The sequence below is a fragment of the Anguilla anguilla genome, chromosome 13 (genome assembly GCF_013347855.1).
Source record: "Anguilla anguilla isolate fAngAng1 chromosome 13, fAngAng1.pri, whole genome shotgun sequence".
Classification (NCBI taxonomy): Eukaryota; Metazoa; Chordata; class Actinopteri; order Anguilliformes; family Anguillidae; genus Anguilla; species Anguilla anguilla.
This window is the reverse complement of record NC_049213.1, coordinates 27,390,931-27,413,585: the sequence shown is the minus strand read 5'-3', so window position 1 is coordinate 27,413,585 and position 22,655 is coordinate 27,390,931. Positions and strand designations below refer to the sequence as shown.

The following is a 22,655-nucleotide window of genomic DNA, read 5'->3' as shown; positions in this document are numbered from 1 at the left end:
AGAATTTCATGCATTAAAACATGCAATGGTTTTTAATCAACATCATTGCCTCATTAATAACGGCAACAACAACACCAAGAATAATAGCTAACATCACTAATAATAATAATAATAATAATAATAATAATAATAATAATAATTATTATTATTATTATAATACAATGGCTGTAGGAAAGGTTAAATTGTAACCTTTCCTCATCGAACTCTCAGCAGACTCGCCTTTGATTGGCTTACCAATCGTTCATTACGAAAATATGAAGCATTCTGGGAAGAGCCGCACGACCATGAAAATATGGCGGATGTAGTCGAGCCGTAAGTATCTTGAACAAGAGGCATATACAATTGCTAACTGGTCAAAATGCGTACAGTCTCATTTACTACCTGCTGAAAACCGAGCATGTGTGAACCTTCTTTTATTCTCTCTTTTTAGGGAGAAGAAAAGAAGGAGAATAGAAGAGCTGACTGAGAAGTTAGTGATGCAATTCTAGAAACTGGCAGCAGGTTTGATTGAGGTTACATAGCGCAGGGAGTAGCTAGCTAATTTTAACGAAGCTAACAAGCTAGTTAGCTGGCTACTATTTGGGCATCAACTATGTGGAAATTCGCATTATCCCTAAGCTATCCAATTTACCTACCGACCTAATGAACCCTTGCCATTGCTAAGTAACTTATTGGCTATTTGGGTTACAATTGGTCCAAATCCGTGCATTCGCTTGATCATCTGGTATAACTAAGTTAGCGTTATGTAGCTAATCGTCTTAACGTTAGTTAAATCAAATGTTAGACCTGTGCGTATGTTTCACCTGGCTGGTTGGCTGACTAGCTAGCTAGCTATCTTCCTTGTGCTATGGTCTATGAATAACGTTTGCCAGTTGTCACTAGCTGGTTATAATATAGACTAGCTGGCTGTAACGTCATGGCTTCTTAACGATGTTGTACGCTGTGTCTAGCTTCCTCCTACCCGCGTTCGTATTTACATGTAACTACCAAGTTTTTAACTAGTTAGCTGCTACTGCACCGTCCAGCCAAATTTCCACAGTAGCTAGTTTTTAGCAGTAGTTTGCTAGCTGGCTAACGAAATTCGTTAGCTAACGTTACATGCTTGAAGTCTACTATGTCAAGCACATTGAGATGAATGCGAATGAATCCAAATTGTGTTATCAAACTATAGTTAATGTTATTTTCTTTCTAACCTTAGCTGGCTAGCATGATGAGCTTGTATGTGCATTTGTATCTGAAATGTTACGAAATGGGCTACACAGCGCACACCGGTCACATGGAATTTTATGTGCTGGTAGCTGATGCTACTGACCACCTCAGAATAACAGATGTAACTAACTCTAGGCGAATGAATTAATGAATGAATGCAATATTTCCAGCCCTCCCACTTGTTATTGTCTGGGGTTACAGATATTTTGCATCATGCACAAATAACCTTAACAGGTGCATAACTTTAGTTATGAAGGAATACATCTAAAAACAGCAGTATCGCCATACTTTTAATTTAATAAATCAAAAGGCGACTGCCCCCCCCCCCCCCCAGTTTAATATATGGGAGGAGCTGATTGCTGTACTGTGCTTATAATAATTTGACAGCTGTTGAGAAGTTCAGCTTGAAACAAACTTGATTGCACTTCATAAAAATAGCAAAATCAGACAGCCAAATTGAATGCAATATCCAGCCACTGAGAATATTCTGAGGTTGTTAGTTCGGAGAGAGTCTGGGGAGCCGAGTTATTTTCTGACTGATATGTGTAGCTCAGTTTATGTGTTCTGTGCAGAATGGCAGTAGATGGCGGGAGCGGGGTCACGGGAGACTGGGATGGGCGTTGGAATCACGTCAAGAAGTTTCTGGAGAGACCTGGACCATTCACACACCCTGACTTTGAGCCCAGCACAGAAGTGAGAGCCATGATTGTATTTTTCTTCTCCTGACATTGACACAGTTAAATGGATGACTGGTGACCATAATGCAAGTGGTGATAAAATGTTCAATTTAGAAAATATACTCCTATGTTCACGTTCAAGATTAATAAGTTATCATTGTCAATCATGTATACACAGTGAAAACAATAGAAATCTGAGAACAAGAGCTAATAATATTTAAATACATGTTCAGATTTTATTGGTCTGTATTCATTTTTATCAGACCTTGTTAGTGCCAAACCTCAAATGGCTTTACAGATATACAATATAAAGTGTAGCCTGTGTTTTCCAGTAAATAGCTAATATTCATTTTCCATTGTGCAAGCTGTTTCCAGCTTATTTCAGAAGGTCTCTATATAGAAGGTAATTCACTGTCAATGTGTTGTTTTGAGTAAATTGCTAGTTCCAGCTTTAATCAGAAGTTTGTACAGTTGAACTTCTTTAATTGTAATATTAGCACTAATTGCAGTGTCATTGCAGTGACCTTTTAATTGTGCACTTCTTTTTTCTTTTTTTTTTTTAGTCACTTCAGTTTTTATTAGAAACATGTAAGATTCTGGTTATCGGAGCAGGTGGCTTGGGCTGTGAACTCCTCAAAAATCTGGTAGGATTTTATTATTTGTTTGTGTTCTAAGCTAAATTTGTGTATAGCTTTTTCTTTTCTTTTGATGGAAACCTATGAGGTCATTCACTTTGACCTCCAACTGTCATGCTTACTTATTTTTAGATTTGTATCAGAACAAATGGGAACCAGGCATGTTATTGCGTAAACTGATCTAATGCATCGCCACCGTTATGCACGGCAGTATCACGCTGGTTACTGTAACGATAACGATAAAGTGTGTTTTTAAGGATGTCAAACCTGTCTATCACCTTTTTCTATATGACCTTGCTCTGCACTTTCAGGATGACACTGTTTTGTTTTGCGCACATTGCTTAGTGCTAGTTTATACAAGTCTGAACACCATACACATACACTGTTCCCTTTTTGTTGCTATTTGCATTTCTTAAATTTACATAGCCAAATACCATATGTTTCTTATGAATAGCTTATCTTTGTTTGTAAGAGGAAGGGTTTAATTTCATTTTTTTCCCCACAGTGTGTTATCTGAGTCTGAGCTCATTCATATGAATGCACAACACGGCTTGATATTAATGAATGAATCCGCTTCCTCTGATTCCTCCCCTCCCGTGGCTGTCCTGTGGCTTAGGCCCTGTCAGGTTTTCGGCACATTCACGTCATAGATATGGACACCATTGACGTCTCCAACCTGAACAGACAGTTTCTATTTAGGTCAGTACTCATTACTTCTGTTTTTATTTATTTATTTTTGAACATCTATTTACATTGAAACGTTTTTTCCTGGAATGGAATGCATGCATATTTTGTCATAGGGTTATAAAAAGGTATTCTTCTAACAATTAAATCTTATCAGTACAAAGGCTGTTATCTCGGACACTCCTTGTTGAAAACTCATTAGATGACTTGACCTTGCTCTCTTGGACAGTCCAGTTTGTTTGGATATGAAGTGAGGTAATCTAGTCTGCTGTTATTAGCTGTTTGGAATGAGAATATACTTACCAGTATACTTATCAGTGGGAATGTAAATACTGTAAGGTATAGTATTACAGTGCCACAACTGAAAGTGATTTAAAAAATTAAAAAAATTTAAAAAAAAGACAAACTGCACTTGTGCATGTCTGTACAACTGCTGTCGATGAGCAAAATTGAAAGAAAGAACATTTTGAAAAATGATGATTATTATTCAGCTTTTCTATGGCTCATGAATTTACTGAACATTTCTGAAGGCCTAAAGATGTGGGGCGGCCAAAGGCAGATGTGGCAGCAGAGTTTGTGAACAGTCGTATCCCTGGATGCAAAGTGGTACCGTATCCTTTTGAACAGATGTTAAGTTTTGTAGAATTGCATTTTTATTGTACTTGAGTGAGGTGATTTGTTGCAAATGCTCGATTGACAGCTGTCTTGCCAGTAAATGTTATGTCCTTAACGATACGGTCAGGTATTTTAAGAAAATACAAGATTTTGATGAATCATTTTATCGCCGTAAGTACAGATGTTGGTTAATGCGATCATGTTCATAACATTACCTCAATCTAAGTTTTATTTTTGCACGCTTGGTCAAAAGTTTTAGTACACTATTTTTTGTGAAATTTATGCAGTAAATAACATGAAATGGCACAAGGTAAGAAGTGAATAGTCAAGTTAAAAATAATATTTTTTACTTCACAGGATAGATACCTAAATGTTGGTGTAGCTCTAGCCCTAAATTTTGGCATTTCTTAAAAAAAAGAAAAAAAACTGGCAATAACAAAACAAAAATAGGGGAACACATTCTTTCCATTTTCTAACGAGGGAAGTAAATCAAGCTGGTTTGGGATGAATTGGATATAAAGGTCAAGGAGAAGCAACCCACAGGTGTAGCACATCTGTGGGAATGTCTACAGCAGTGTTTGTGTGAACTTACAGAACCATCTGCCTGCCATTGTAGGCAAAAATGCCATGAATATGCTCAGAAGTTATTACTGCAAAAGGTGGCTGTTTTGATGAATCTAAGTTTTAGATAATTATAAAATGTAAAATAAAAGCTTATTTCATCTAAAAGTTTATTTAATTTTTTTTGTCTGATTGCTTGAAAGTCGTGGGTGTAGTAAAGCTTTTGACCAGTAGTGTAGTTTTACAGTAGCTTCCGTCATGGTAAACCTTAAATGTACCACAAGGTGTGCGTAATTATGTAACTAAATGAAACAGACTGTTTATATGACTCATTGCTTAGAAACATTTACTTTGTTACACCACAAGATCTGTAATTGTTTTTACTTCACCTTGTGGTGCTTTGTGTTATTTCTCAGAGTTCCATATTATTGTCTGTGGGTTGGACTCTATCGTGGCCAGGAGATGGATGAACGGGATGTTGGTACGCATCGTACAGTGGGTCACACGGTCTTTAGATTTGACTGCTTTTTGCTGGGCGTGTTCATGTCTGAGCTGACGAGTAACCCATACCTGTTGTCACCATGCTCAGATGTCCCTCCTTATATACGAAGATGGTGTCCTGGACTCCAGCTCCATCATCCCGCTCATCGATGGGGGGACCGAGGGCTTCAAGGGGAACGCGCGAGTCATTCTCCCTGGCATGAGCGCGTGCATCGAGTGCACTCTTGAGCTCTACCCACCCCAGGTGAGTGCGTGCCCAGGGTGTCTGAGCTCAGCTAAATTTTCTAGTGTAAATTCAGAAAGTGCACTAAACTGAATGATCGATTGGTGCGTTTTCTTTTTTCAGATTAATTTCCCAATGTGTACCATTGCTTCCATGCCCCGGTTGCCAGAGCACTGTGTAGAATATGTTCGCATACTCCAGTGGCCTAAAGAAAAACCCTTTGGAGGTGCGTCCCCAAACAGACCTGAACATGTCTTAGGTGCAGAGTGGGTGGGACTGTGCTATTGTTCACTCATCAACTCTATGGTAAAGACTTGGGTGACTGACTAAACGTGTTGTGTCACCGCAAGTCAGCCCTGCTGAGGATTTATCTTTAGAAACTGCTGAGAAACAAGATGGAGTGTGTTGCTTTAGTAACGTTAATAGAAACACCCTTGAAACTAGTCACAAAGTTTCGTTCAAATCGTGCCTTAGGTTATTGAGTTATTTAGTATACAGACGGTAAAGTAAATGTATTACTGAATGTGTTGTAATATGTAGTAAGTGCCTTAATGGTTTTTGGTCTCCAGATGATGTTGCACTGGATGGTGATGACCCTGAACACATCCAGTGGGTGTTTCAAAAGTCCCAGGAGCGAGCGTCCGAGTTTAACATTACAGGGGTGACCTACAGACTCACTCAAGGTGAGTCTGAGCTGCCTGAACAGACCACAGTTCTGTGGGGCCCCAATTTTACTTTCCCTCTTGGGAACATTGACCTAGAAAATGAGATGATAAGAGTTGGCGCAATAAGCACAAGAATTATAATTAATTTTTGTTAACTTGTTAACTGCCTCTTTTGGCGACCCAGTCTAGTGTACACCATTAGCCACAAGCAGAATGAATAAATTCAACAATAGCGTTACTGTCTGTGCTAATTGTTTTATGTATGATGCCCATACCTTTTTGGGTTCTTATTGGAGGATGGATGCCCATTAATGAGGTTTTCTCAGTCATTGACTGCCTCACACTTGCAGACTCAGTGAGTGTTTACTTTCAGTAAACATGTTTCAGCTCTAGATGGTGAGAAGGCAGTTCCTGTTTAGTTATTTTGCAGTATATGGAATCACCCCTAAAACTGCTACATTGGAAGTTGAATGCATAAGGAATCATTTGATCATTAGTAAGTCAAAAGATGGCAGAGATTGAATACCTGGTACTACAAATGCCTCTTTTTTTTCAGCTGAAAACACGATAAGTATGAAAATGGCACCATCTGAAAATATTAATTAATTGATATTTATTTTTTGTTCAGTGTCATGCATCATAAAAATGCTCAGCCCACATAGGCTTGTAAGACACCATTATTTTCTTGAAAATAAAGCCACACAGTATTGCAACATGGAATGCATTTGTTTAATTGACTGGTTTTCAGGTGTTGTGAAGAGGATCATCCCTGCAGTGGCCTCTACGAATGCAGTCATTGCAGGTATGTCACCCAGACAGGGCGACATTCACCAACCTCATGGTGAATGTGTTGCATTCATGAGCGCATTTCTTCGTCAGCATGTTCTTTCGGTGAGTAGTGGTGATGTAACCGTATCCGCGTTCTAATTTGGTGTCCCCTCTCCTCTCCTCTCTTCAGCGGCATGTGCAACTGAAGTATTCAAAATTGCTTCAAGGTCAGTTTCCAGTCTCTGTTTCCCAGCTGTGTGAATGATGACTTCTGCACCATCACTGTCTCATACCTCTTATTTCACTTTCTGCAGTGCCTACATTCCCCTGAATAACTATATGGTGTTCAATGATGTCGACGGTCTGTACACCTACACGTTTGAGGCAGAGAGAAAGGTAGGTGCAGAGAAATAATCACACGAATTAAGGTGACCTTGATATTTTCAGGAAATACGAAGGCTGTCTTTCTACGCGTGATTGGAGTGAGTTGTAATTTTTCGGATGCTCACAAGACATTTATATGGTGTACCTTGGTCTGCTGAGGATTGATGGTAAATCAGCAATTTGATGGTTAAAACATGACCAGTGTTTGCCGGTTTGTGCTAAGTAAACCTTTGTTCTCGCGGGACTAGGAAGTGGATTTGTTTGTTACAGCAGTGTGTCTGTGATTAACTCCAGGAGGACTGTGCCGCCTGCAGCCAGGTACCTCAGAAACTGCAGTTCTCTCCATCGGCCAAGCTGCAGGACGTGCTGGACTACTTGACTGAGAATGCCTCTCTGTGAGTGCCTGCTGTCACCATGGCGACTGGAGTTTGGTTGTCTTTCAAATGGTCATCAGAGGGAAAATACGATTAGGGGGGAGTCCTGTTTTTGAGGAACAAGACCATCCCTCTGTGTTTGCTAACTCTGGCATATTTTTTTGCTTTTCAGACAAATGAAATCTCCTGCTATCACAGCAACTCTGGAGGGTAAAAATAAAACACTGTATTTGCAGGTGTGTATGTAAGATTTATGGGTATGCCAGAGTGTTTGCTGATTTAAGTTCTGGTACTTATCCCTCTTTCTCTTAAGAAATGACAAGCATTTCAGCGATATGCCTGGCCCCCCAGGTGGTGAATTCAGTTCAGGTCCTCAACATTTGAGCATTGACATGGTTTGGAATCGAAATATGGCCATTTCGGTACTGGCTGCATTTGCCCAAAAACATTTCAAACACTTTTAATTATTTCTCTGTATGGGATGCTGTAAAATTATATGCCAGTCTTATCACTACAAAAACACGCACTAACATATGCTTCCTTAGGAATGCATACAGTCAGCCATCACTTAATTTCACTCTCAGTCCACTGGCTTTAACCATGCAGTAATTGTTTATTGTACCTACTGAGGACTGTACAGCTGACACAGCTGGTGCTAGAAGACTGCAGGTATCTGAACGACCTGAGGGGGGTCTCCCCCTCCCCCTGGATGATGCAGAGTCTGTACTATGGACAGACATCAGTTATTCTATCCAGACCATAGGGAATGAGAGCTAGTTGGACGGAGTGTAGCACAGTGGGTAAGGAACTGGGCTTGTAACCGAAAGGTTGCAGGTTCGATTCCTGGGTAAGGACACTGCCGTTGTACCCTTGAGCAAGGTACTTTGCTTCAGTATATATCCAGCTGTATAAATGGATACAATGTAAAATGCTATGTAAAAAATTGTGTAAGTCGCTCTGGATAAGAGCGTCTGCTAAATGCCTCTAATGTAATGTAGTTGTGAATGGATGTTGCTGAGCTTATTATTTCTCCCAAGTTCAAGCTACAAAAAGGTTTTAAAATCTTACATGATCTCATATATCCTCCTTTAGTGTGTTTAGGTTGGTTAGTACAGTAGTTATTAAAGGCGTGGATGGAAAATAAAAATTACCGTTTGTTTTCTTTTTTTTAAGACTGTAGCATCTATTGAAGAAAGAACACGGCCAAATCTTTGCAAAACACTGAAAGGTAACATGAAATTCTTAGCGGATATTGATTGATTTATATGGTTTTGGTTTATATTTAGTGACTATTGCAAAACACTCAGTTATATGCAGATATGTTACAATTATTTTGTGGTTTATTTGCATTTATTTATTTTGTGAATATTTCCTTATGTGCTTCCAGAGCTGGGATTGGCTGATGGGCAGGAACTGGCTGTCGCTGATGTCACCACTCCCCAGACTGTCCTCTTCAAACTTAATTTCACCTGATTAGCCAACCAGAGTAGAACAACCAAACAATGCTTCAAATACATACAGTTAATGCTATAGGAAGTATTTCTGTCAGGTGTAATGTAGCCTTTAAGGTGAAAATAGCTACTGGGTAAGTAAAACTTGAAACAATTTTAACATGTTTAAATGCAATCGTGTAAATAAAATTCAGTTTTGTGCTCTGATATGCCCAGGAATCAATTTTAAGTTCATATTCCATTATGAATATTTAACATTTACCCAAGTACCATCCCTGTACAGTTGGCAAAGAAATTGGGTGAAATGACTCCTCTATTTCCAGGTTCATGTTTCATTTGAAAGTAAACCTAACCTAGATGCAGTGATAGTTCTGTATATTTTTGTGCACTGCAACCACGTAGTATGTCCAGTTATGGGAGTTGACAAAATAGATGGACATGTTTCAAAGTATTTGTCAGTTGATGTGAACATCATTCATATTTATTATCTGTACTGTCTTTTCTGTTAAAATACCGTCAACTCTGTCTTCGCAAAAATGGAAACCAGTTGATTAAATATTTACTGGAATAAAATGTTTTGGTATACAATACATTGTCTTGTGTGTGAATGTCTCTAAAACAAGCTTACAGAGAATCATCAAATGATCATCATCCGTACGCAGGATCATCAGTTAACTACATTTTTTGTTCGGGTTAAACAAATACACAATAGCTTTTTTACACGGGTGGCGTATGACGCTTCTGAGTTGTTAACATTGACTTGAAATCTATATGGGTCATGTGCTGTGCAATGAACAGTGTATCCGGAAGATGACGTCACCTGGTTTGGTTGTTGCGACGTGGAAAAGGAAGTAGACGCTGAAATATGAAAACAAGCTTTGGATAAGCGCACCGTGAAAGCGAAGTCATTAATAGCAGCAATGCCATGAACCTCCTGTTTAGTTATGCTGTATAATCAGATTTGATTCATTTATAGATCAGAACAGAAAATGTTTTTCTGACTGTAGTATCGACAGCTTGCTACAGTAGCTCGGTGTTTGGGCCTGTTTGTCCAGCTAGCTTGTCAGCTGTAGCCTGACTGCTTACTAGCTACGTTAAATGCTAAAGCTAATGTCAGTAAGCTAGCTAGATCCTCGGCAGCAACTGTCGCTGACTTTCTATAGTTCAGAGGTCGAGGGAGAGCTCATCGGTTTTTAAATGTATAGCAATATGAGTTGGTTTAACGCTGCGCACCTGTCTAGCTTTGCCAAGCAAGCTTTGACAACAGCTCAGAAATCCATCGATAGAGTCTTGGACATCAAAGAAGAGGATCAGTGGGGAGATGCCCTGGTACCGTCGTATGGTAGGTATTTCTAAATTAGTAGCTATGTATTCCGATATTGATTTCTAACTAGCTAGGTATATCACGTTTGCTAACTTGTTTATTTTCCAATGTGCGTGAAGTGAAACCGCAGTTTTCCAATGCGCTAGTCTAACTGTGGTTAGCTTAAATCTAGTTTGAGCTCGTCAGTTAGCTAGCTAAAAAGGTAACGTACACGCGAGCTTTGCACAGTTGTTCCTTTCCTAGTTTACTAATAAGTCTTTGTGGTTATAATCCAGTGGTTGTAAACGGCACGTCTTTCTCACAATCGTATGGTATTGCATCGAAAGTACGTATTTACTGTAGCTTCATGAGCATGCTTTACGAGGAGAATGGGGAATGAAATTCCAATGGACCTTTCTGTGTGAATGTCCTACCTTTCCCTATATAAGGAACTTGCGACCTTACTGTGGTATAACTGTGCGGTATCACTTGAAAGTATGTGAACTCTTTTATGAGATTCCCTGTTATATACTGTATATTGATGTAGGCTAACCTATTTTATTTTTATGTCTGATTGCAGACTTACCGAGGAAGACGTCCTTGAGTGATGGCTGGGGGAACACTCCGTGGGATTCTCCCCCTCAAGAGAGTGCGCCGACGGCTCCATTGTCAACTGAGGCCATCACGACACCTGTCACAAGGACCGTCATAGATGAGTCAGAGAATTTCTTCAGTGCCTTTCTGCCCCCGGGAGAGCCGCAGAGTGTGACGCACACTCCGGTGGTGTCAGTGCCCCCCGCCAAATCCCACCGGCTGCAGACCGATGAACAGGATGGGGCGGTGGTGGTCCAGGAGAGTTCCGTGCCAAAAAACTCAGCCTCTGTTGAGCCAGGAAAGGCTGAGGGGAGCGACCCTGTCTCGGTTGAGCCTGCGAAGCCGGCGGCCATTGTCGACACCGCGCCCCTCATAACAGAGCCTGAAAGTGTTGTGCTGGTGAGCGTTCCGGAAGATGCCGAGCACCGAGTGGCCGACGAGAGCCAGGCGAATTTAGACGGCGTGACCGCCTTTCCTCAGCCAACTGAGGCTGACCAGTCGCTTCCTCCCCCAAGCCAGGCAGAGTTTGCGGCCAGAACTGAGGGGGCGGGGCCTGTCGCGACTTTAGCTCCGGACAGCCCCTCGAAGCCCCAGCCCGCGCCCCCCAAGGACATCCTGCTGGAGTCGAAAGACCCAAAATCCGAGGACAGGCAGAGCAACACTCCCTCGCCTCCTGCCAGCACGTTCTCGTCCGGCACCTCCACTACCAGCGACATCGAGGTGCTGGACCACGAGAGCGTGCTGAGCGAGAGCTCGGCCAGCTCCCGGCAGGAGACAGCCGAGTCCAAGGCCAGCCTGCAGCTGATGCAGAGCTCCTTCCAGCTGCTGTCCTCCTCGGCCTGCGCCGACTTCCAGCGCCTGGACGACTACCAGAAGCTGACGGAGAGCTGCGGCTCCTCGGACGCCTTCGAGCGCATCGACTCCTTCAGCATGCAGTCGCTGGACAGCCGCAGCGTCAGCGAGATCAACTCGGACGACGAGCTCCCCGGCCGGGCGTGCACGCTGGCCTCTGTCACCGCCGGGCCCACCACGCCCACCCCGCCCACGCTGGGCCAGGAGGAGGAAGAGGAGGCAGAGGAGGAGGAGGACAGGCTCACGGACACGGTCAAGGACCACTCGCTGGACGATAACGAGATGGAGGAGAGCGGGCGCAGTGCCACGCCAGTCAACTGTGAGCAGCCAGAGGAGCTGCTGGACACAGAAAGCCACCTCACGGAGCCCAGCCCAATGAATGATGCCAGGATACACTTGACTCCTCCAATCACAGAGGACACCAGCGGAGTCTCCACCCCTAAGACACTAGAGCTTCAGAAGGTTACAGTTTAATTCATTACTTTCTCTGTACACTAGCCATAAAACCATAGACCCCTTAACCGTTCATATTTAAGTTGAATGCCGTGTGCCATTTTTGTTGTGCATGTCATGTATTATACCTGAAGTTGTAAAGCCTTTGCTGATGGATTTTTGGCTTTTAATGTTCCTGAATAATGAAAAGAGAAGTGAGCTTGCAGACACTACAGGCCTTCAGGACTGAGAAACATAGCGCTGACTAGTGTGGTTTTAAAGCTGACTGTAACCCCTGTATTTTTGCCTTTGTTTTTCATGAGAGTGTACGTTTGTTGCTTGCAGGTTATCAGTGAACTGACTGATCGGCTTGAAAAGAGAGAATCGCAGCTGTTAGCTGCCAGCAAGGAAAAGGCCAGGCTGGAAGAACAGTGTGACAATCTTAACGAGTAAGAGATCGCAACACGGTCACGACTGCTGTCATTCAACTCCACCGAAAATCAGAAAAACACACAGATTTGGGCTGCACAGTTTGTTTATTTTATCATAGTTCATAATATATTTCATAATGAAATTAATAGGAGTATTAATGAATCACAATCGCATAGCATTCCTGCAGACATAATGGGAAGCTTTAGCATTAGTCTCTTGACTGATTAACTGAGAGGTTACGCCTTAAAAGTAAACACGCATTTGCTTCAATGAAATAACGAATATGTACTCGTGCCCGAAACCAAGTGCAGGAAAAGAATATTCTAGAAGGACAAAAAATCTGATATTTAGTAATCTCTTAGCTTCCTTCTTGTATGTAGCACGGCAAACAGAGGATATTTAATGAGAATACTCTCATGTTCCTCAGCGAGATCATAAGCTTGAAGGAAGAGAGCTCCACTGTGCAGTCGCTGAAAGAAGAGTTCACGCAACGGATCGCGGAGGCCGAGCGTAAAGCACAACTGGCCTGCAAGGAGAGAGACATTACCAAAAAGGTAAACGCCCGCGAGCGGCTTTCATTGAGCTGACACACAGCTCCTCGTTTTTCCTGCCAAACGCACTGGCGGCATGTCTGACGGCTGGGCTCCCTGTGAAAGAGGCCTTTGTGCTGGGCGTGTCCTTCACAGAGCAGTATTTCACCGCTCTCCCTCTGCCGGCCTCACACACTCATCCCTGGAGTATTGCAAATGATGACATTCATTTTTCATAAGGGATCACTTTTTTATTCCCCTTTGAGGCGCCCAGTCATGTATCCCTGTTCCATATATGCCCGCGGTGGGAAATGGACGCCCACTGCTCCCTGGAGAAAACTTTGGGCCAAGTTTCAAGTGAAATGAGTTGGTGCTAAAACCGTGAGCACGGTTTTATCATGCCAGTGCTGTGTCTAGTATTAGGAATGATGGCCGCGCATTGTCTTTTACTAAGTCTGGTATTAGGAATGATGGCTGACCATTGTATTTTGTCATCGCAAATTCACCTGCTGTGTTCACATGCATTTTTCCATCAGGAAATAAAGGGGTTGAGAGAGGATCTTTCTACAAGACTCAACTCTAATGAGACCTTAGAGATCATCAGAGAGAAAGAAGAGCAGATTAAAGGCCTGCTGGAAGAAGGTGAACCCCGCCCCCCCCCCCCCCCCCCAGTCTGAGATAGTTTTGAAGAATAAATTTGAAACTGTTTTTCATTTGTTCATCATTAGTTTACATTATTATTACCACAAACAAAACACATATGTTGTTGGATTACCACCCCATCACCTCTATAACACTAAGCAACACTGTCACTAACAGGGGAAAAGCTGTCCAAGCAACAGCTCCAGCACTCAAACATCATAAAGAAGCTAAGGGTGAAGGAGAAGGAGAATGAGACCCTACTCACGAAGCAGAGCAAGAAGCTGAAGGAGCAGGAAGAGGAGCTGAAGCACTTACAGCAGGTGAGTGGAGGCCCAGCTCTGCTTAGGATCAGTGTTCGCCAGCACTCGAAACGGACTGGCTACAGGTAGTGCCCAAATGGACGGAATGCCTGTGGCATTACACTTCTGTAATGGCTCCTGCATATATGCATGTGTGTGTGCGAGAGAGAGAGAGAGGGAGAGAAGGTTTGTCTGGGTGTCTTCTTATACGTTGTGTGTTCCTGAAGTGTGAGTTTCGGTCATAAGTTGCATTAGTGTGTCTCAGTGTGGCTGTAAGTTTTTCATTGTATGTGGTTTCTGGTTTTTCTGGTTGTACGTCACATAAGTGCGTGTAATTGTGATCCCTGTTTTAAGTCAGTATGATTGCAGTAAGTCTGTTGGCTGCACTGGATGGATTTGATACGTGTGTGTGTGTGTATGTGGGTGGGTGGATGCCATTTGTTGAGATGCCAGGTTTAACACGTTTTGTATGTTTGTGGTTGCGGTTGTGAGTGTGGTTGTAGTTGCACATTTTTTTTAACGCTTAAGGTTGTGGTTACGGTTTCATGTGTGGGTATGGTCAATGATTGTTCAAGTGTGTTTGTGGTTGAGGTTGCGAGTGGTTGGAATTGCAGGTTTCTACATCCGTAGTTACGGTTGAAAAGTTTTGCTGCTGGTTGTGGCTGCAAGCGGCCGTGATCCCTGGCTTAGTAAGCGTGCTTGCGGCTGCAGGTTCTGGATGGAAAGGAGGAGGTGGAGAGGCAGCACCGCGAAAACATCAAGAAGCTGAACGGGGTGGTGGAGCGGCAGGAGAAGGAGGTGGGGAAACTCCAGAGCGACATGGAGGAGCTCCAGGAGAAGAACCGCAGTCTGCAGTCCGCCCTGGACAACTCCTATCGGTCAGGACCCTAGTGCTGCAGACCCTGCTCCTGCTCCAGCACGCTCCGCCCTTTATTTACTCCCGCACCCAACCGATTTACTGTATGAAAGTGCATTACTCTCAAAGTTACGACTGAGTACTGTGTGAGCCATTTAGCATTGTCCAGCCATCACCAAGTAGTAATGCCGTTAAAATCTTATTTCTGTGTAGACAGGACCGGATCTTGTCTAACATTAGTCAATGGTACATTATACATTGTACATTATACTGAAACCTGCGTTTATCCAGGCCACATAACCTGCTAATGTGCAGCTCAGCCAAGCAAAGCTTTACAAGCACACCGTTTATAGCTGTTGCAGTATGTCGGTACTTCCTTGTCTGGAACAGTGCAGAAACGTTGATGTCATTGCGTGCGTGTGCGTTTACAGGGAGCTGGCGGAGCTGCACAAGGCCAACGCCACCAAGGTGAGCGAGGCCCAGGAGCTCGCGCTCAGCCGGGAGATTCTGGCCAAGGAGCAGGTCACCATGGCCCTGGAGAAGGCCCAGGAGGAGGCCCGCCTCCAGCAGGAGGCGCTGGCCAATCAGGTCAGCCTGCCTGTTCTCTGCCATCTCTGCTATTGCCACAGTGCTGTTGTGATGTAATACCGTTGCACTCCAGAGATTGTTTAATATTGCCACAGTAATGGCACAGACCTGTCCAGTACCATCTCAGTGGACAAGAGCAGTCATTAATATGTCTTCAGGCCTTATTAAATAATGAGGAAATCCTGAAATGGATACTACCCTCCATGCCCACACCTGGCAGCACAGTAGTGACTTCCCTGTGACTGTCCCTCCCGCCCTGCAGGTGGCAGACCTGAGGCTGGCCCTGCAGAGGGCTGAGCAGCAGCAGGCCCGTAAGGAGGACTACCTGCGCGAGGAGATCGGCGAGCTGCAGCAGGTAATGCATGCGCTCCTCACTGCAGCAGGTAATGCGTGCACTCCTCACTGCGGCAGGTAATGCGTGTGCTTCTCACTGCAGTGGGTAATGCGTGTGCTTCTCGCTGCAGTGGATAATGCATGAGCTTCTCGCTGCAGTGGATAATGCATGAGCTCTACTGCAGCAGGTAATGCTGCTGTCACACCCCGCTCTGTCCTCCCGTCACACGCAGAGACTGCAGGGGGCGGAGACGCGTAATCAGGAGCTGAGTCAGAGCGTTACCTCGGCAACGCGGCCCTTGCTCAGACAGATCGAGAACCTGCAGGCCACCCTGGCGGGCCAGACGGCATCCTGGGAGAAACTGGAGAAAAGCATCTCGGACAGGCTCGGTAAGAACACATACAGAGCTCTGGGAGGTTTTGAATGAGAGAGTATAACCAGGACCTGGGGAAGTGTGTGTTTATAACAATGACTAGTTATGTGTTCCAAGTCAAAGTCAAATTTATGCAAAAATGCATTATCGCCAATATAGATCTCAAAATACTTTACAATGAAACAAAGAATACGTAAAATAACATGTATTCGTACACATATAGCACATATATACACATAATTTCACACAGGTGCAAGAGTAAGAAAATAGAAGAATGAAACTGGTATTATTAGTACAAAGGTTTATTAGTACAGAGTATAAAGATGGAAAGAAAACTAATGAACAGCAGTCTGAGCCATTTATTACCTGAAATGACTCAAAATGCATTAGTTTTATTTCCATCTTTGTAATAAGTAATACATACCTAGTCAGTGTTATTAGTCAGTACATTTCCCCAGGCCCTAGTCATGCCCTTTTCTGTTACCCATCCCAGTATACCCTGCACGTGTTCTGGGTTAGTGTGCTCACTCGCTTGGTTTACCCCCTCGGCCAATCAGTGGATGCCCAGGCTCAGCTCGCGGTTGCCGTGGAGAAGGAGCGCTCAGCGGCTGAGGAACTCCTAGCCATCAAGGCCCAGCTGGCGTCCTTGGAGTCCCAGAATTCCCTCCTGCGGCAGGAGAAGGGCCGTCTCCAGGGGCAGCTAGACGCTGAAAAGACAAGGCGGGAAAAGCTGGAAGATGATGGCAGCAGGTAGATGGAAGGTTCCTCTTTGAATTTAATGGGGAGGGGGGGAGGGGATGTGTCAGTCTACTGAACCAGAAAAGATGGCAGATTTTTACCTGTTCTCTGAGTAAGGACTATAGTGATGTAATTCAGGATTGTAATTCATTCAAAGCATGAATGACCTGCTCAGCTTGTACATGCATTCAGTGCTGTAACCCCTTTACTCTGTGGATCTGCGTGCCCCTCAGGGAACATGTCGAGCTGGAGAACTTGCGTGGAGAGCACAGTCGAGCTTTGGAGGAGGCTCGAAAGGAGAAGGTACCTTCTACCGACCCCCAAAAATATGGTATTGTGGGCTGTACATAAACACACATGATTTTGACAGTCTGCTACCCTTCTGCTTTTTTTCAGCTGCTTTTGACCAATCAGCTGGAGATGGAGAGAATGAAGGTAGAACAAGAAAAGAAGAAATACTATCTGGCACAGGAGGCCCTGAAAGAAAAGGTAGAATCTGTCATTCAGAGGAGTAATAAGTTGTTGTTTTCTGTTACAGACTTCCTGTCATTTTGTTCTGAACTTTGCCAGTACTTCATTGTATGTACATTACACTACATTATTTGCTTAGCAGGTGCCTTACTCTAGAGTGAATTACACAGCTGAAAAGTTTGTATACTGTCTGTGTATTTAGCTAGATATACATAATTAAGCAATTCTAAGGTACAGCAGCAGTGCCCCATGTAAGATTTGAACCCGCAGCCTCTTGAGTTACAGGAGCAGTTCACTAAACGTTGTAGTATACTGCTGCCCTAATGTGGCACAGGGAACTGATTAGTGCGTGTGTGGTGTTTCCCACAGGAGAGGAAAGCCTTAGCACACTCTGTGTCAGAGCCCCCTGCTTCCTCCACCCCCTCTCTGTCTCGGTCCAGCTCTGTCAGCGGGGACATGGCTGGTCTGCAGTCCTCTCTGCTGTCACAGGTAAAGACAGTCCCTTCTCCCCTGTCAGCAACTCCCTGGCGTTTATCTCCTGTGTATTTATTTAGCCATAAGGCATTTTAATAATTTAATTTTTCTGACAATAAATCATTTTATTTAGTTTGTTTATTTAGCAAACTTTTTCATTCAGTGTGACTTACTGGGCTGGCTTGACTTGTTAGTGAACACATATTACAGAAGCAAAGGGGAACAAGTACAGAACAGCCAGCATTGCAGTAAATAGACATACAGCTGATAAGCAGTTCAGCAAGCATTTAAAACATTGTCCTTGAAAGCGTCATACTGATGTGAGCAAACAGGCAACATTTTACTGTTGACGACACCTGAAGAGATTCTTTGTGCTTCAAGTGTTAGTGATAAGTTGTTATTTAAGGAGGTTTCTCATCTCGCGTGTATAATAACGGGCACTGAAATGGCACCGTGTGCATGCTGTCACTCCAGCAGGAGGACTGTCTGGACCACTCGTTTGGCATGACCATGTCCGTGAGCGGGAGCAATCTGTACGAGATGGCTCGCCTGTCGGGCGGCTCCACCGTCATCGAGAACCTCCAGTCCCAGCTGAAACTCCGAGAGGGGGAGATCGCCCATCTACAGGTGGCTAAAACATGCCTCTCAAACATAACTTTGATGTTTGCCTGACGTTTGTGGCACAGTGGGTAAAGAACTGGGCTTGTAACCGAAAGGTCGCAGGTTCGATTCCCGGGTAAGGACACTGCCGTTGTACCCTTGAGCGAGGTACTTAACCTGCATTGCTTCAGTATATATCCAGCTGTATAAATGGATACAATGTAAAAATGCTATGTAAAAAGTTGTGTAAGTCGCTCTGAATAAGAGCGTCTGCTAAATGCCTGTAATGTAAGGTAATGTAATGTTTGTTACCGTTTCCATTTTCGTAGTGGACGCACTAAGGTTTAGCACGACCTAACTGCATGAATGATGGTGATTTCTCACACCTTGTGTGATGTTAGGTGTGGTCTAACTGTGTAAGATGATTGTGATTTCTCACAACTTGCATCAGGTTAGGTGTGGCCTGACTGTGTAAGATGATGGTGATTTCTCACAGCTAATGCTAGGTTTGGTATGGTCTGACTGTGTAAGGTGATTGTGATTTCTCGTAGCTTGTGTCAGGCATAGTTTGACTATGTAAGATCATTGTGATTTCTCACAGCCTGTGTCAGGTGTTGTCTGACAGTGTACGATGATGGTGATTTCTCACAGCTTTGTGATGTTAGGTATGGTCTGACTGTGTAAGAGGATGGTGATTTCTCACGGCCTGTGGCTTTCCTCTCAGATTGAGATCTCCAGTCTGGAAAAGACGCGCTCTATCATGGCGGAGGAGCTGGTGAAGCTGACCAGTCAGAATGATGAGATGGAGGAGAAAGTGGCGGAGATCCCCAAACTACGAGTGCAGCTCAAGGTGAGTGCTTTATTAACTCCCACTCTCATTTATAATATGGTAATTTATGACAATTACCATAAAGTAGTCAGTGCTGTCTGTGTGTTCATAGGTCAAGCTCCATCATTTCAAATCAAATTTGACTTTAATTGGGGTTGATACTAAAGTCATCTTGAGTTCACATGAAGCACTGGTTCTTTTCATGGATAATGCTGTGGTTTCCAGTTAAGATGTGCAACAGCCAAGAAGAAAGTCTTAAAATATTTACAAAGATGGCATAGTAAATGTGTAAACTTTGTTTTTATGGTACATCATCCCACTTTCAATTCACCAATGCTCATTTACAGGCATATCCATTTTTTTTATTTCACTTATATAAAGTGTAACGTATGGTCTGCAAGAAGTCAATCAGTTGTACTTATTTTGGGGAAAATAATGACAGCAACTCAGAGGGGAAATGAAAAGGAAGGAAATAAATTCCAAACCAAAGAGCTAAAAGTCAACATACAGTAAACAAATAAAAGAAAACAAGGAAAAGAAGGAAAATGGAACACAAAATACAAAACAAGAATAAAGAAAACCAGCTCAGTCATTGTCAAGAGACTCAAGTCATCCAGAATATCTTACACTGTTTAATCATTAACATGAGTCCATTGCAAAGCAGGCGCCCTTGACCAAGGTTAATTACATTGCTTACCTTTTTAACATCTCCACTTAATATGAAAGCTTTTCAATGAAAAGACTTTAGCAACAACAGCTCCTCAGCCATGATTTGGTCTGCAACCTTCTGGTGTCAAGGTGAATTCACCATCAATTACAGTGTTTCCCATGGTCACGCAGGCAGAAACCAGTGAGTTCTGTTCTAAGAGAGGGAAAAATTGATTGGACAGAACTTTCTCCATGAGCTGAGTTAGGGGATAGGCGGAGGGTCCGGAGCAGTCTCCGCCCACCCCGAAAACACCTGGTGCAATTATAGTCTCACCAGCCAGACGGAGTGCTGAAGCCAATCAAAATGCTGGACTGCTGACTGAGTGAATACAGAACAGCTGCATGTCGTGTTTGATTTATGTGTCTACTGCAGGAGCTAAAGCAGAATCATTTTTAGTTGGTTTTAATAGGTGTGCCAATATTAATATCAACCATTTTTAACCATAGCAACCCTTAACAACCTTTCAAAGATTTCTGCTGGTGTGGAGTATTTTGCTAATTTGTTGGGAAAATATGGCAGCTTGTTTACCATAAGATGGCTGAAATACTGATGATAGTAAAACAAAACCATATACATTCAAGTAAAACAGGAAAGTTGGCATTCCACATCTGCTATAACAGTGCGAGTGACATCATCCCCAAAGCACTTAAAGGCTGCTTTTGCAACTGGCAAATTCTTTGCACAGTCTATTCTGTGAAATTGCACATTGCAATTTTTCTGTATAAGTACGATTGAGAGGAAATTACACAACATCGCTATGAGCTGAGAGCCTTGATTGTGTAACAAATCAAGTGTTCAACTTTGCTGTGTTTCATGGATTGGAGCAAAATTATGCAGATGCAGATCTGGTTGGCAGTATAAAATAATGGTTTGTGAACTGGGCTTTTACCCCTAAATTTGCAGGTTCAATTCCCAGGTACATTGTTCAATTCCGTGAGCAAAGTACTTAGTCTGAGTTGCTTCTCTGTATATCTGGCTGTGTAAAACACACTTTCTAAAAAATATTAAATTGCTATTTGCAGCCCCATGCTCTGGCTTATTAAAATGTAAAAATAACTCTGTTTTATTTTGCACCTTTAAAGGGATTATTTTGCATCCGTGTGCTCCAGACTTTTTCCTTTTGCAATCTTATATTTATAAGCGCTGATTAGCCTTTTAACTGGCCGATGCACTGTGACCTCATTGTTAAATTATAAAAATGTTATTTTTAATATATATTTTTTTTTGTTCCGGGAGGTTCTTTGGATAAGAGTGTCTGCTAAATGCCTGTAAAGTACTGTAATCTGGTGTAGTCATATTTATGTGCTAGCATTATACATGTGTTGGTGTATTAGGTTCCTTGGAGTTGTGAGAAACGGAACACTGACTCATGTACGTTGGAGGTGGGGCAGAATACCGCTGCCCGGTTGCTGTAATTTTCCGGTGTATAGAATAACACTGGCTGGGTGTGGTTGTTGCTCTGCAGGAGCTGGAGCAGAGACACAACACCATCCTGCAAATGTACGGAGAGAAGGCGGAGGAGGCGGAGGAGCTGAGACTGGACCTGGAGGATGTGAAGAACATGTACAAAACCCAAATCGATGAACTTCTGAAAAACCAGAAGTGAATTCAAGCAGTTCTGAGCTTGCTTTCCAGCTTTCCAAAAGAGAAATCGTAATAAAGAGCTCCCTGTTGCACATGCTGTGAGAGGGTGATTGACATTCTTAATCCATCTTTGACAGAGGGGTGTTCTTTCCTCACCAGTTTCGTTACTTCCATCCAAAAATCTGTTTTACTTACAATTTCAAGTTTTATTTTGTTTTTTTTAAATTTTTTTATTTTGTCCTAAAACAGTTTTAACTTACTATTCGATTGAGTATGAGGGGAAAGAGCACTGTTACAGAAGGAAAATCTCAGTACAGAGTACAGTTTTAGAGTGATCTATGAAGGGCAAATATTTTAGTTTTGGACCTTTAGACACCGTGTTTTTAGTTTCATTAGGTTCAGTTGAAGGCATACTATCATTTTATACTGAACATTTGACATGTTTAATCAAGTTTGAGGTGTTGGTTTAATTGACTTGAATTTACTTTATTTTATTTTATTTTATTTTATTTTATTTTATTTTATTTTATTTTATTTTATTTTATTTTATTTTATTTTATTTTATTTTATTTTATTTTATTTTATTTTATTTTATTTTTTCAGATCACTACTCATTTGCTTAAATGTAAAACCTGAGATTTTTCACATTCTAGTCTTACTTGGGTTATTATTGAAGGCATGGGACCAGGCATGTGGCTGTGTTTTATGAATCTTCCATGGTTTGCAGAGCAAGTAACCCAGACGTGAGAGGCAAACATTTTGGGATGTCAACTGTTTTGTGTCCTTAAAGAATTATTTTTACTTCCAAGGTGACACTTCCAAAATATATTTACATTGATTTAGCCGTGAATTCAGTATACTATTAGGAGGGTGTAATTATATTTCTGGAAGCAAAACTCATATCAAACATTAACATATAAGATATGACAATATGTATCTTTCTGCTGTTTATGAATGCATTTGATTACACTGATGCATCTGTGTTTTATATTTATGTGAAATTAAATCTTGTAGCACACTGTAGCAGATTATTCTAAGAAGCAGAATGAAAAATATAGCACATGTGGGGTTTGTCCTATTTACCTGTTGTAAATTAATGTAAATACAAATTTATGAGAATAAAGGGTTTAGGAAAATAAAATCTCAATTACATATGCTACTTCATGGTCTTATGAGAACTTGTTCTTCGTTGTCCTGTGTTTGATTATTATTTATTATCTTCCGGTGTAGTTTTTGTATTCATGAATCCATTTATTGACCATATTCAT

At 42.3% G+C, this 22,655-nt stretch overlaps 2 protein-coding genes across 4 annotated transcripts; both read left to right on the top strand.

Annotated features, from left to right (window-relative positions):
• The first annotated feature begins 214 nt into the window (after positions 1–214).
• uba3 (ubiquitin-like modifier activating enzyme 3) lies at positions 215–9,337 on the top strand. Of its 3 annotated transcripts, XM_035389413.1 has the most exons (18): positions 215–312; positions 431–469; positions 1,782–1,902; positions 2,450–2,530; positions 3,138–3,220; positions 3,736–3,816; positions 3,948–3,991; positions 4,798–4,862; positions 4,971–5,126; positions 5,229–5,331; positions 5,675–5,788; positions 6,519–6,572; positions 6,729–6,765; positions 6,853–6,934; positions 7,217–7,317; positions 7,469–7,532; positions 8,470–8,524; positions 8,684–9,337. In XM_035389413.1, exons 1-18 carry the CDS (start codon positions 293–295, stop codon positions 8,767–8,769), a joined length of 1,386 nt encoding a protein of 461 aa, XP_035245304.1. In that variant the 5' UTR covers positions 215–292; the 3' UTR covers positions 8,770–9,337. The 3 variants fall into 3 exon arrangements, with proteins under 3 accessions (XP_035245304.1, XP_035245305.1, XP_035245306.1); XM_035389414.1 differs by lacking the exon at positions 431–469 and having other exon boundaries at positions 223–312; XM_035389415.1 differs by lacking the exon at positions 215–312 and having other exon boundaries at positions 436–501.
• Positions 9,338–9,563: 226 nt separating this feature from the next.
• Positions 9,564–22,546, top strand: tmf1 (TATA element modulatory factor 1). Its single transcript, XM_035387891.1, has 17 exons — positions 9,564–10,089; positions 10,631–11,958; positions 12,274–12,377; positions 12,788–12,914; positions 13,427–13,532; positions 13,710–13,852; positions 14,543–14,709; positions 15,119–15,275; positions 15,538–15,630; positions 15,842–15,998; positions 16,540–16,732; positions 16,954–17,023; positions 17,117–17,209; positions 17,561–17,680; positions 18,140–18,292; positions 18,990–19,115; positions 21,269–22,546. The coding sequence occupies exons 1-17, from the start codon at positions 9,945–9,947 to the stop codon at positions 21,407–21,409; spliced, it is 3,423 nt and encodes a 1,140-aa protein (XP_035243782.1). The 5' UTR covers positions 9,564–9,944; the 3' UTR covers positions 21,410–22,546.
• Positions 22,547–22,655: the final 109 nt, after the last annotated feature.